The sequence below is a fragment of the Staurois parvus genome, unplaced genomic scaffold (assembly GCF_062004578.1).
Source record: "Staurois parvus isolate SC_StPar_1 unplaced genomic scaffold, SC_StPar_1.0 ptg000694l, whole genome shotgun sequence".
NCBI lineage: Eukaryota > Metazoa > Chordata > Amphibia > Anura > Ranidae > Staurois > Staurois parvus.
In genome coordinates, this window is record NW_028318490.1 from 4998969 (window position 1) to 5013491 (window position 14523).

The 14523-nt window shown below is 40.3% G+C and overlaps 1 protein-coding gene across 1 annotated transcript in view; it reads right to left on the minus strand.

Annotated features, from left to right (window-relative positions):
- NXF1 (nuclear RNA export factor 1) overlaps window positions 1-14523 on the minus strand; it is a 76684-nt gene that overhangs the window by 9411 nt on the left and 52750 nt on the right. Inside the window, exons 14-18 of the mRNA XM_089652862.1 lie at window positions 8899-9009; window positions 8713-8780; window positions 8484-8599; window positions 3113-3152; window positions 1651-1723 (exon numbers count right to left, since the gene is read on the minus strand). Of these exons, the coding sequence (XP_089508988.1) occupies window positions 1651-1723; window positions 3113-3152; window positions 8484-8599; window positions 8713-8780; window positions 8899-9009 (408 nt within the window). The remainder of the gene's footprint in view (window positions 1-1650; window positions 1724-3112; window positions 3153-8483; window positions 8600-8712; window positions 8781-8898; window positions 9010-14523) is intronic.

Below are 14523 nucleotides of genomic sequence, written 5' to 3' on the forward strand. Positions count from 1 at the left end.
AGTGTATGCAAGGAGGGGGCAGGAGAGGAGCAGTGTATGCAGTGAGGGAGCAGTGTATAAAGACAGGCTCCCTCACTTGCAGATGCTAAATGTCATTGCCTGTTTTTAAATGCAATTGCTGGCTTTTTTTTTTTCTTTACTATAGCGCCGAGGAGGAGCTGTCATTCGCCCCGCTGCTAAAGTAAGCAAAGAGGCAGGGTCACTGGGTGTAGCCTATAAGCGCTGGAAACAAATTCCCACCCCTTGGCATCTGAGATGAAAGCTAAGTGTCCGCAAAGACTGACAGATGCCCCATTTTGGAAAGTAGGGGGCACACCTTTATGCTGAGTAAGGCTTGTCTGAGGGTTTGGCAGACTCCAAACTCCAGACCTTGCGAGTGTCCAGCTTGGGGGTTTGGACTTCAAAGGAGAAGTTCAGCTTTCATAACGTGTTACACCTATATACTGGCCCTGGTCCCCTGTTGTGAGAGCTAGCAGGGGATTTCCTCCCCTAGCTGTCACAATTTTAATAAAACGTCTGCTGAACGCTGGTGCAATGCTTTCCAGGCTCACAAAACAAAAAATAGCAAATGCACATTTTTTTTATCTGTAAAAAAAATTTGCATTTATTCTTTTTGTTAAAAGGTGAATTTGTCCTTCAAGATTGTGAGAGTGATGTAGCAAAAAGGACTTTCCAATGATGGATGAGCCTTTCAGGTCAATACCTTAGGCCTCTTTGAGGGAGATGGGTGCTCTTATATCCTTGATAACAGCAACCAGAGTAGATTCGAAGAGACACTGTCCCCATCAAATGCCATGCAGTGCTTTTAGATGTAGATTTCACAGTAAGCAGTTTGACCAAAGTATCCAGATCAGAATATGATCTGTTTATTTGCAGTTGCAGGAGCAGCATTAAGGAGATACCTCCTTGACTGCGAAAAGCGGGAAATAGAGTGCATATTTCCACAGAAATAACTCATTCTGTACACTGAAATGATCAGCCTACTCACAAAGCAAGCCTTAAGAGCAAATTCTGATGCAAAGCCAGTGGCTCTGGACCCAGAAAGTGCTCTCATTACCAGAGTCTGAAAAGCGCATTATGTCAAACCCAGTGCTCAAAAGGTCACTTTCTAGGCTAACCCCACCAACGACCAGTCTAAAAGAGTCCAGACAAAGCACTTTCAAAAACCAAGTTGAGGACAGCTGGGCCACACAGCAGCATCAAAAAGTAGTTTCCTAAAAAAAAATCTGTGTGCAATACAATACAAGAACTTTATTTGCGCTCAACAGAAATTCTCTCTCTCCAGTGGTTGATTGGGGGACACAGGACTCTTTTACAAATAGGTATAGCTGCCACTTCCGGGAAGATGGACAATATGCAAAGCAATAGAGCACAGCACTCTAACAGCTTCACCCCTTCCTGCATGTGCAGTACACACTCAGGAGTAACAACCATTGGTAAAACCATGGAAATTGAAGGCAACCTTGCAAAGAATATTTTAACTGAGGCAACAGGTTGATGATGCATACAGAAAACCACATGGAGGAGACAGAGCTGTATCCCACAGTGAACTGCTGGAGAAAAGGGTTTTACAAATTTTCTATAATACTGTACAGATAAGATAAGTTATGTTTGTATAATGTGCCTAATATGCAGTTAAGTCAGACTTACCCTGCTTCATTTCCTGGCACTGCTATGAAAACCCGAGTGAAAGCACGTACAGGATCACTGGATTGCCCCTCAACTGGAGGAAACAAAAAGGAGAAAAAAAAACATCAGCATACCAACCCACAATTAGTAATCAAAATCAGTGATCTCCATATAGAAATGGCTATTGCTCTCTATGCAAACTAATGTTCTTTACATGTCACAAAAGCTAAGGAGAACTTCAGCAACAGTACCTCTAGATTAAAAGAGAATGAGCATTAAGCAAGCGACAGATTCTCAATATAACAATGTCTCTATTATCTTGGGAGAATGGGAGTGAAGAAAACCTCACTAGTCGCTACTACATTTGTGTTGACTCGCTGCAGGACAGGGTGCACAGGGCTGCAAATACTAATATTCCGACCTCACGCAATGGCCAGATGGGCAGCCCATATTCGGGGTTCTAATCTGTGTAAAATGACAATGTTGTAATCCAGACTGACAGTTTGAATAAGTATATAAATGTGTGTGATGGGGAGGCTTGGCTGAAGCTCAGGACAACCTGGCAACGTCATCCCGATCCAGATAGATAGTAACAGGTAATGGGATGTTATCACTGGGGTATGCCTCAGGACATCTCCGGTAATGCATCTTATTTAATCACTTCCCACCTGGCCAATAGGAAAATTACGTCCAGGTGGGACTCATATGACATCCTTACCGGATCACGCCTTGCGCGTGCCCGCAGGGCCACGCTGTGGCGAGCTCTGTCACCGGCTGTGTATCTTGGACACAGCCGATGACAGATCTGTGTACCGTCCCATTGCCAGTACCATGTGACACATGTCACATGACAATTGTAAACAAGGGATTCCTTTCATGCCATCCATTGTATAAAATTGTGTCACTAGCTGTGAGTAGTCACAGTGATCACATGCACAGACTGAGCCAATCACAGCCTGTGTCATGTGATTATCACAGCTAATCACAACGTGGTCAATCATGGCCAAATCACAACAAAAAAACCTGAATGAATCGATTTCATTCAGGTAAATGCTTACTTATAGCAAAGAAAATCTTTGCTATAAGCAACACTATTGTGAAAAAAAAAAAAGAAAATACTGATCACTTCCCCAAAGTAGTACAATGTTACTGTGGTAACATTATACTACTTTGGTCATAGTGTAACATGAAAAGAAAAAGAAAAAAAAAAAAAGAACATAAGAAAACACAGAAAAAAAAAAACCAATTTTTTTTTGTACTGTCACCAGTGTCCCTGATCACCACCTCACCAGTTAGGATGTCACTGTACTGTGACACTGTAGCAAAGACCAGATACAAAATACAAAGTACTTGTGGCTGTATTTTTCACTAATTTTTCCTTTCAATACCAAAACATTGTGCATTGCACTATATTAGATAGCAAGAAAAGGATATTGTTTGAATACGTTAATATTTAATAGTCCTTTACAGAATTAACACTCACCTTTAAACACTCCGTTAACCACAAAGCAAAGTAAGGTATTCTGCAAAAAAGAAAAAAGAAAGAAAAAATGTAATATTTGTGAAAATAAAAGGCAGCAAAATGGAACATCAAAAGGACCATTAAACACTTGACTGGGGTTTGAGGTTTAAGTATGAAATAATATCCGATTATAGTGCGAAGAAATACTCAAATAAGTTTCTTCTCACTACATATTGTAAGGCAAATTGAAATGAGATACAAGACTAACATGTTTCCAGCTTCTAAAGAAACCCATCAAGACAGACTGTGGTATTGCTGAGGCCATCGGACAGGCAAAAGTCATGTAAAGTCTGAGGTCCCTAATAACACTTGTTTATTGTGGCAATGCATGTTAAACTGTGCGTGACCACAAAGAAAGGCAATGCACCTGCTCTATGTGCAGTGCATTGCCACTCATTGTCAATGGCCCCTTAATTCACTGTTCAGTAGATCCCAATGCACCGCACCACAATGCATATACTGTAAGTTTTGGTGTGCTGCTCTCCACAAAAAAGGATTGTGCATGTTTTCTCATCCTTTAATGATACGCTGGCATTCCATTTATAATGACGCAACAGGCCGTAATTGTATGTTGGCCATACACATACAGTTTTTACCGTTCATTTGATTTCTTTGTAATTTTAAAAAGAAAATCCAGTTATTGTTCCAGAATTGACTGACTGGTCCATACAGCATAACCACGAAAATTATATATTAAAAAAAAAAAAAAGTTCCAACCCACCCAAACGCAATCATGATTGAGTTGATTCTGCAAAATCAGTCCAAAGAAATTAAAACTGTAATGGAAAAAATGAGAGCCAATTGCTGGATTTTATCACAATATTAACAATGTTCCTTTCATCAAATGATCAGATTGATGCATAAAAGTGGCCAGTAATCTGGCCTGTGTTGACAAGCTTTTCATCGCAGAACTGCTTCTCTCCCGCACAAGTCTATGGGAATGCAAAATCATCGTGAATCAGGTCAAATGCACCTGTCAATTAATGATTTCAGAAGCATCTTCAACCAGATGTCAAAATCAAGCTCATCAATCAACACAGGCCCTTAAGCAGGCCATATATGGTTGAATTCCGAACGATTTTTCTATCGAAAATCTGTTCTGTAATCCAATGGCGCCACCAATGATTTAGAAAATTTGTAGTTTTCAAAATATTTTCCAGCATGCCCTATAAACAAAATGGGGAGTAACCACGAAAATTGGCCAGTGCCATTGCCCCAATAACAGATCGAAAAATTGGCCGACTATTCTTAGGTCCGATTTTCGAATGAAAAATTGTTTGAAAATATACCCGTGTATGGCCAGCCTTAGACTACAGATAATGCAAGTGTAGTGTCAGGCTTATATAATGAAGGTGCTAAATGTGGGAAAATTATGAATCTTTGAAAGCTTATAAGTATGTAATGAATGCATTAAAATATGCGAAGACTGAATATTCAGGTTTCCTGTATGAACTTAGACCTGGTTCACACTGGATCCGACTTTTAAATCATGCGACTTCATGACTTTTGCCAATTTACGGTGAGACTTGCATAGACAACTGTGCATGAAGTCGCACAAATATCTATCAAGTCGCAACATTTCAAAGTCAGATGGCAGTGCAACTGGTGGTGGTGCCCAATGGTGGGGCACTATTCCTCCCACTGATACCAATGATGGGGCACTATTCCTGCCACTGACACCAATGATGGGGCACTATTCCTGCCACTGACACCAATGATGGGGCACTATTCCTGCCACTGACACCAATGATGGGGCACTATTCCTGCCACTGACACCAATGATGGGGCACTATTCCTGCCACTGACACCAATGATGGGGCACTATTCCTGCCACTGACACCAATGATGGGGCACTATTCCTGCCACTGACACCAATGATGGGGCACTATTTTCCCCCCATTGACACCAACAATAGGAAACTATTCCTGCCACCAACACCAAAGAAGGGGCACTATTTCCCCTTAAAGACACAAATAGGACACTATTCCTCAAACTGACACCAATGATGGAGTACTAATCTTCCTATTGACACAACTGGGCACTATTTCTCCCACTGACACCAAAAATTGGCCACTATTCCTCCCACTTACATCAATGAAGGGGCGCTATTCCTCCCCTAATACCAAAGAGACATTGTTTACTCCCATTGATGCCATTACAATTTCTAGTCCCAATGGCCACAGTCCGGCCCCCCAAAAGTTTGATGAACAGTAAACTGGCCCTATGTTTAGAAAGTCTGGAGACCCCTGGTATTGGGTACAGCACGGCACAATTTAGGGCACATATTCACCATTCTCACACACGGGTCTCCAAAGATGTTAGTTAGTAAACGGTCTAGCGAATTTTGAGAGACCCGAAAATCAGAGGCCGTTTAAAAAAAAAAAAAAAGTTTACAAAAAATTAAATAAACTTCAAAAATAAAGCTATTTTATTGAATTAATGTTCTATTCTTACTGTGTTTTATTGTTAACGGTTGTTGCTTGCTTTGCAGGAACACCATTCAGCTGCAGCACTGATCTGTTTATTCTGACAGCAACAAGGTCTTGCTCTAAGAATATACGTCAGTGCGTGCAGCGCTGTTAGATGAGATATTTCATCCGCAGTTTAAAAAAAAAAAAAAACACATGCCCAAGCATGGGGGCCTGGGGTGGTGAGTGGGTGGATCACCCCTATGCTTCGGCATTTTTAAAAAAAGATTTCTGGCAGATATTTCTTCATCCACATTGATTGATGTGAATGGAGGAATCTGTTAGGTTCTCTTTTTTTTTCGTTCAGCTCACAGGTTGCATGGGAAAAAAAAAAAGGCATTACATATATGCCCAACAACGACCAGTGATGTACTGGTATGTTGCTGGACCTTGAGTGGTTATACTGGGATGATTCCTGCAGCTAAAGGCATCATCCTGGTATCATTTCCTTCAGTCAATGGTCGGGTTTCATGTAAAAGCAATCCTAGCAGCTATTTAGCCACTGGATTGCTTTTAGAAGCAGCGAGAGGGGATGCTGCCCTTCCCGCTGCCTTCAACGGTTTTCTTGGGCTCTCGTGCCCCGGGAATGCAACCAGTGGTTCTGCCTGCTGACCATACAGCTGATTAGAGACCAGAACAGCTCCAATCATCTCTATGGTCTAAGAAACCACAAACTCCAAGCAGCTCATCATTTTGGTTTTGCCGGATATAAACAGCGCCATTTTTAAAATAGGAAAGCATCTGATCACACAAATCTTGGTGTGATCAGATGCTTTAAGGGCAGAGAAGAGAGCTACAGTCTAATAGACCCCAGATTTCTCAGAATACCTGTCACTGCCTATTGCTATCATAGGGGATATTTACATTCCCTGTGATAACAAAAACATTGATCAAAAAATAAAGTAAAAATGTACAGTGTATAAAAAATAAATAAAAAATAAAAGCACCCCTGTCCCCGTGCGTAAAGGCGCACGCAATCGTTGGTCCCGTGTCAATATCTAAGCAGCAGACCAAGGGCAGTAGATCTAGCACTAGACCTCCTCTGTAAATCCAAAAAGTGAGAGCCTGTAAAGGAAAAGCTTTGCCTATGGATATTAAAAATATATGTAGTTTGTTGCCGTTGCATGGGGCGTGTGCAGTTTTAAACCAGGCCATATTTGGTATCTATTTACTCAGCATAACATCTACTATATTCTACCAAACAATTCACCAATATATTGTGTTTTTGTGCATTAAAATGCAAAAAAGTTATTTTTCAAACAAAATTGGTTTTAAAAATACACAAGTACTGTGTGAAGTAAAAAAAAAAATGGCAACACCCACCATTTTATTCTCAAGGGCCTCTGCTAAAAAAAAAAAAAAAAAAAATTTATTAAAAACCCCCACCCAAATGACTCCTTTTTGGAAAGCAGACACCCCAAACTATTTGCGGAGAGGCATCTTGAGTCAATAGAAGAATTTATTTTTTACAAGTTTCTGGGGGAAAAAAAAATATATGTTAAACACAAAGTTGTCACTTAAATGAGATATTGCTCACACATGCCATGGGTATATGTGGAACTACACCCAAAAACACATTCTGCTACTTCTCCTGAGTATGGGTATACCACATGTGAGAGACTTTTTGGCAGTCTAGCCAAGTTCAGGACTCCCAAATCCAATAAGCACCTTCAGGCTTTTAAAGGGCTTTATTTCCTCATTACACTCCACCCCCCCCCCCCCCCCAAATGACCCATTTTTGGAAAGTAGACACTCCAAGGTATTTGATAAGTCATGGTAAGTATTTTGCAGATCTCATTTGCTGCCACAAGATTTTGAAAAATGAAGAAAGATAATTAAAATGTATTTTTTCTTTAAAACTTTTGTGACAAAAAAAATGAGATCAGCAAAATACACACTATGCCTCTTATTAAATTCCTTGGAATGTCTACTTTCCAAAAAGGGGGCATTTGGGGAAGAGGGGGGGTTGTGCTATCCTGGCATTTCAGGGTCTCTGAAACTGATAGGTAGTGAAGAAGTGAAATGAGGAAGATACACATCTTCACCTGTATGCAGCTAGGCTCTCAAAAAGTCTCTCACATGTCGTATCCCAATACTCGGTAGAAGTAGCAGAATGTATTTTGGGGTGTAATTCCACATATACCCATGGCATGAGTGAGCAATATATAATTTAAGTGACAACTCTAACAAAATACAAAAAACTTTTTTGTGTCATATTCCAAAAACTTGTGGTTTTAAAAAAAAACAAAAAAAAACTTCCATTGACTCAACATGGCTCTCAGCAAATAGCTTAGGGTGTCTACTTTCTGAAAATGGGTCATTGTGAGTGTGTTTGTACTGCCCTAGCATTTTACCAAAGTTTGCAGGCACCATAACTTTCACAAAAACCAACAAATATACACTCATGGGGATTTTTTTTTACCAAAGACATGCAGCAGAATACATTTTGGCCTAAAGTTATAACTAAATTAGTTTTTTTTTGCTTTTTTTTTTTTTTTTTTTTAATAAAAGTAGAAAATGTGTTTTTTTTCCCCCCAAACTTTGTCTTTTTTCAAAAAAATAAAAAACCCAGTGGTGATCAAATACCACCAAAAGAAAGGTCTATTTGTGAGAAGGAAAAAAAATTTCCTTTTGGAACAGCATTAAATGACCGCACAATTACCAGTGGAAAAGCGCAGTGCCGAATAGCAAAAAATGGACTGGTTATTGACGGGGGTAAATCTTCCACAGGGCAAGTAGTTAATGCAATACGCACAAAGCAAAAAAACACCTTTTGCCAAGATATACAATTTAGAAATAACTGGTGTGACTTGTGGGAATGTGAAAACTCAGAGGATTAAAATTAGTGAAGTCTATACACTCACAGTCTCGGTAGTGACGTCCACAACAAAGGAGTTCAGATCATGCTGGGTCCGTGGAAGTTCATTCAAGAAGCTAACGACATTGAGACGTTTGTGCTTGAGAAGTTTAAATCGAAGTGCTGAGAAAGAAAAGGCAAAGAAATCAGAGATAGAACTGAACTGACAGGGGATATATTTAACATATCTCATAAGTAAAACATCAAAGTTTGCTTCCAAGCAAGAATATACTTACAGAGATCTCTGGGTTCCCGTAATCTCTTTAAATTTCTGCTGTTAGCAAAGTAATCTCCCAGACTGCTCCTGTGTCAATACATACATCATGTTAAAGATATGAAAGTGTGTGTGTATATGAAAGTGTGTGTGTATATCTATATATCTGTCAGTTCTTCGTAGAGTTGGGAAAGGCAGTGCTACACACCTGGCAGGATTCTGCCCGGACACATTTGCAATGCTAAGAGAGCAACAAGCCTCATCGTGATAAATGTTGAGTAGGCCTTGGCGATCTTCACCATCGTAGATGGCATAATATCTGCAGAAGTAAATAAAAAAAACAACACTATTCAAACCATAGTCAAGACAACAAAAAAAGTCACAACTGCAAACTGGGCACATTTATCAATAATGCTGCAATTATTGCACATGTATCTTTGACACAAACATTTTTTTTATACAGATTTCAGGGGGGGGGGGGGGGGGGAGTTATAAAAGATCATATAAATGAATTGATATAAAAGAAAGAAAACAAAAAAAAAAACCTGCCACAAGTCAAAGCACACGGTGTGGAGTAATGCGCATCATTGGTCGCATTGCAGTATAATGCAATTCCTGCATAAGGTACTTGAGAAGTACGGAACAGAAGCAAACACCAATGTAAAGTATTCATAGCCGGACAGCTCTGAAAATGCATTATTCATAGACCTTAGGACATCCCCAAGCAATGAATGAAAAGAGTGGGTAAGAACTAGGTAAACAGAACTGTGCCAACAGGCTCAACAACAAAAGGATTAACAGACCCAACCAAGGAGCATCACTGTAAGAACCTTGCAGCCGAAGGCTGCAGCCACAGAAATGTGAACATCCACCCTGTAAAACTTTGAAGAGGTATGAATGGAAGACCAGGTGTTGGACTTACAGAGCTGGGCTACATAGACCTGATGTCAGAATGCCCAGGAAACACCCACCGATCTGAATGGGTGCGTAAAAGCACAGGAGGAATTTTATCCTTTTGAGCGGAAGCTCCAGTAATCAGCTGCCAGATCCAGCAAGCACTGAAATCAGAGTGTCAATTGTGAGGTCCTGAAGGTAGGAGAAATGGAGACAGTCTTCCCTACAGAAGCTGTTGCTAGGATGTGGACTCTTGATAGCTCAGGAAATGAAAAGCAATTTCTTTGGAGTGCTTTGAAAAAAGGGAACAAAAATGGAAGAACTATACATTAGGGCGGAAGTCTAATACCAACCAGGGAAGAAAGTCTGCATCTAAAACTGAACCAGAAAACATTAATGAGAAATCATGAAACAGCAAAGTGATCTTGTTGAATAGCAGAGTTGTATGTACCGCAAGATTGGCTAGCCAAATTGACAAATCATTTTACTTCAGAGGCTCACCTAACTCCTGAAAAAAGGAAAAGAGCTCTGCAACAATTGCAACCTTTGGGGTGGATTGAGGTCACTGCTAGAGATGCCATCTATAAAGAGTTTTCCTTCAAGACCTTCAACCAGATCATATACACCTTAATCCCACTGGATATCTGGGAGTTTGTCCCCTTAAAGGGCCAGAACTAATGAAGTAGATACTAAGGATCGGCAGTGGATAAGCAGAATCGGATATCATCCCTAAGCGTGTATGACTTGTTAGGTCAAAGAAGGTGGTGAGTGCATGGTGCACCTTCCCAGTGATGGGAAATGCCACAATATAGTTGGCACGGTGGAGTAATGCATATCCTTGGTCACCATAATTCGGAGTCACATAACATTTTTCTAATGTGAGTGGATACTGTAGCACGTTTAACTTTTGGTTATATAAAATGGTGTTGCACTATGGCATGTTTTTGCTTTATTTTGCACAGATCTGGAGTTTAAAGGTCCAATGGAGGCATAATATGTGGAAGGAACACATCTCGGATCAGAAATTTGGAGACACACATATTCCTTATAAAGCATGTCTGATTTATTATAATTTATAGATCAAGGTCAAGGTGAGCAGGGAGTGGGGCCACAAGTCAATGCACGGTGTTGAATATTGCTGGATGAGAACGCACCATGTACTGGATTGGACATTTATTTTTGTTATACATTAATTTTCTGGACTGTCACTTTATGTTTTCAAGGCTTATGGTTTTATGTATGAGGAGGTAGCGCAGCACATTTTTTTCCCATTTTCAATGACCTTGGGCATAGGACTACTTTGTACTTATGAAGGATGATGAATGGCTCTTTGTAAGAGAGAGACTCCAACTTTGAGACATGTCAGACACATGTGATAGCATAATGCAGGTTCAAAGTGTAGTATCTACAAGGATGCCGCCAGTGGAGTACTAGCATAAAAAGGATAGGCAGTGGCTGGTCACTCTACTCTTGGCTGACTCTCTCCAGAATTTCTGGATTTTTCGGATTCTGATAAGTATTGATATCTTTAACATTACCTGTGCATGATTATTATGGACCAGACCTATGGGATACATGTGACAGGGGTCATTTTGCCACAACTGCCCTTTCTGGAATATTATGGTGTATATCTGATATAATACCAAACTGCTGGGAGTGGTGACATTTATTTACATTATTTGAAGCCTCAGAATTGGACCAATTCTGATACAATTGCACCTTACTGAACTTTCTTCCTGGGACACCTCCTGGCAGATGCAATTTTATGCTGTTGGCATGAATTTGTGGTGTTATTTCCATGTTTAAGCCCACTAAGATGTACATGAGTGGAGAAGATGTGGGGAAGGTACAGTATTTTAATATATTGGCCACATTTAATTATATATCCCAATTGTTTGTACAATAAATTGGGTAACATGATGTCATACGCAGTTGTCATTCTGCAAACCCAATTCCCAAAAAAGAGGTGACGCTGTGTAATAATGTAATGGATTTGCAAATCTCATAAACCCATACTTTATACACAATATCAAATCAATCAAAATTTGACATTCTTTTTGGCAACCATGACAGCACAATCCTCTGGACTAAACAGAGATTGTCCAGCTTTTTCTCAGCACTCAGTTCAAAATCCTGCATTTCTGATGGTATGGGGGTGCGTTAATGCATATAGAATGGGCAGTTTGCATATCTGGAAACACACCATCAATGCAATAAGATATATAGAGGTTTTAGAGCAGCATATGCTCCCATCCAGATCCTTTCAGAGAAGGCCTTGCATAGTACCGTGTACTACATCTATAACAGCATGGCTTCATAATAGAGTCTGGGTGCTTAATTGGCCTGCCTGTAGTCCAGACCTTTCACCAGTGTAAAATATTTGGTGCATCTTGAAATGAAAAATATAACAAAAAGACCCAGGACTGGTAAACAGTTAGAATCCTATATCAGGGCAAAGCAGTTAGAATCCTATATCAGGCAAGAATGGGACAACTGTCCTCTCTCAAAACTCCAGCAATCTGTTTTTTTTTAGTCTTTTTGCTGGATCTCTCTTTGACCTTAATTGCCAGGCATGGGAGGAAAACCATTGCTTGGTATGTGTCCAGGACCAGACTCAAGTATTCCAAGTGAAGAGAAGGCTGTAGAACAGATTTTGGAAACTGATCACTCAACTGAAAGCCTGGGGAATATAAAATTGTGCTGTGGACATTTGCAGATACCTGCAAGGAAAGCAAGTCCTTCAGGACAAGATGGTCCAGAACACCTGGATGCTCCGAGTTCTTAGAAGGGCACGTAGAGGTGCTAGGATCTTTGTGAATACACTGGGAACAGAGGATAGTCAACAAGGCAGTGCAATAACTGGAAATTATTTTCTTCTACTGCAAAGCACAGAAACCACTAATGAAGAGGATAGATTGGAATATGCAGATAGGCATCTTGGATGTCTACAAATGCCATGCATTCTCTTGTCTTAATTTGGCCATACATTAAAAACTACTTTCTTGTACAAATTTTCTTTTAGATTCAGCAAAACATATAAAATGAGGCCAACCTAAACACGTTTCATTTGTATGCAATCAGCTAGGCCCGTGAACTACTTAGGTGAATTGAACTCTAAAGGAAATTGAGCAAGAAAAATGTATGGCTAGCTTATGAGAGGCAATAATCAACTTTGCAGATTCCATGCAAAATGTTGGAATCTGAAGATATTATGGGTGTAGAATAAGACTAATACTCCATTGAGCTTTGGTACAATTAACAGATTTGAATAAAGTTCTTTGATCTCGTCTTGTGGTGGTACTGGCACAGCCATTTCCTGGGACAAGTGGAGGTTCAAGGCATTTTGCAAATCTGACTATCCTTGGACACACTTTGGTTGATTTGAGAAAAGTGGTAGAGTTTTGAACTACATTTTGTATCCCTTTGAAACCATACACAGTTCTGGGATGTCTGGGGAAGGGCAAACTGTAACATATGTTAACCCCCCCCCCCATACAATCACACTACTAGGAGTGAGGGTACCCCTTTTGAGCCTTTCACTGTGAGTACAACCTTCCCATTTGTGACATCTTTAACTTCCTCGGCGGTATGATTCTTTCCGATTTTTTGTGCTGAAAGCGGTACCATTTTTTTGCATGGAAATATGTAGTTTTTTATTGTAGGCTGTAATTTTTAGGAATAACTCACTGAAATCTGTACGAACAAGAGTCTAGTAAACATCCCGGATATGATAAAACTTGAAACACGAAATCATAAATTATAATTTAATAAACATAAAAAATAATAATATAATAATAAATTTAAATTCAATAATATAGTCAAACCAAAAACACTGAAATTTGAAATACAGAGGCAAATTTGCACATCGCTGAGCAAAGTCGTAAATCGTTTTCAGTGTCTGATGACGAATTTCCCCACGAATCATTATCACTCAATTCTGCAAGTGGTTCTGATTTACTATCGCTGTTCTAAAACCACTTTTGACGTAAAGGGACGCTTTTTGGATGCCATGGACTTTTCTAAGTTTCCAGGCAGAAAGAACAGTCAAAATGCAGGCAGGGCACAGGACAAAGCACTAGGGACAAAATGTATGTGAAATGCATTGAAACAGCAATGACAGCAAAAATGACATTTTTTAAAAATTTCAAATTTCCTGCCGGTTCCGGCGCCTGTACATCCCGACGTCACAGGGACCGGAACACAGAAGCCGGATGCCGGCGGGGATGGCCGGGGACGCTGCAGGGGACACATCGCGGGAGTGAAGGACAAGGTAAGCTCTGCAGGAACCCCCGAGCAACGCCGCATGGTAAGCCCGAGTGTAGCTCGGGGTTACCGCTCTTGGTATTGAAATTTTCCCGAGCTACACTCGGAAATACCGCTAAGGAGGTTAATGAATTTGTCAAGTTCCTAATCAAAGAGACATCCTCCTCCAGAAGAATGAGAGGCCTCTCAGGCTGCTTCAGTGGACCAGGATTTGGTCATGTGAGTGGCAATCAAAGCCATTTTAAATATTTGTGTCATGGCTAGTTCAAGGGCATCGGCACAAAAGAGCTGGCCAGGAGGTAACTGTTGCAATTGCTCAGTTAAGGTAGGGCTCCTGGAAAACAGTATTGACTTGCACAAGTTCAGCTGGCCACAGTCTAAGACAAATTGTGGCTATAGCTGGTTGCAGATCCAGGACTGCAAGTGTAAAGACAGCTTTTAAGAGTGTCTCAAACTCCTATCTGCAGAATCTTTGACTGTAGGAAATTGGTGAGATGTTTAAGGCTGATAAGGCAGGATCCACTATTCAACCAGCCCACTCCTTAATGATCTCTTTTTCCACTGGATAGAATTGCCTTTTGGAGGGGTGAAAATATGTTCAGGAATGACTCAATCAATATAAACAGCCCATCCTATTCCTTCTTGTATTTTTAGACAGCGACATTACAGACCGCCT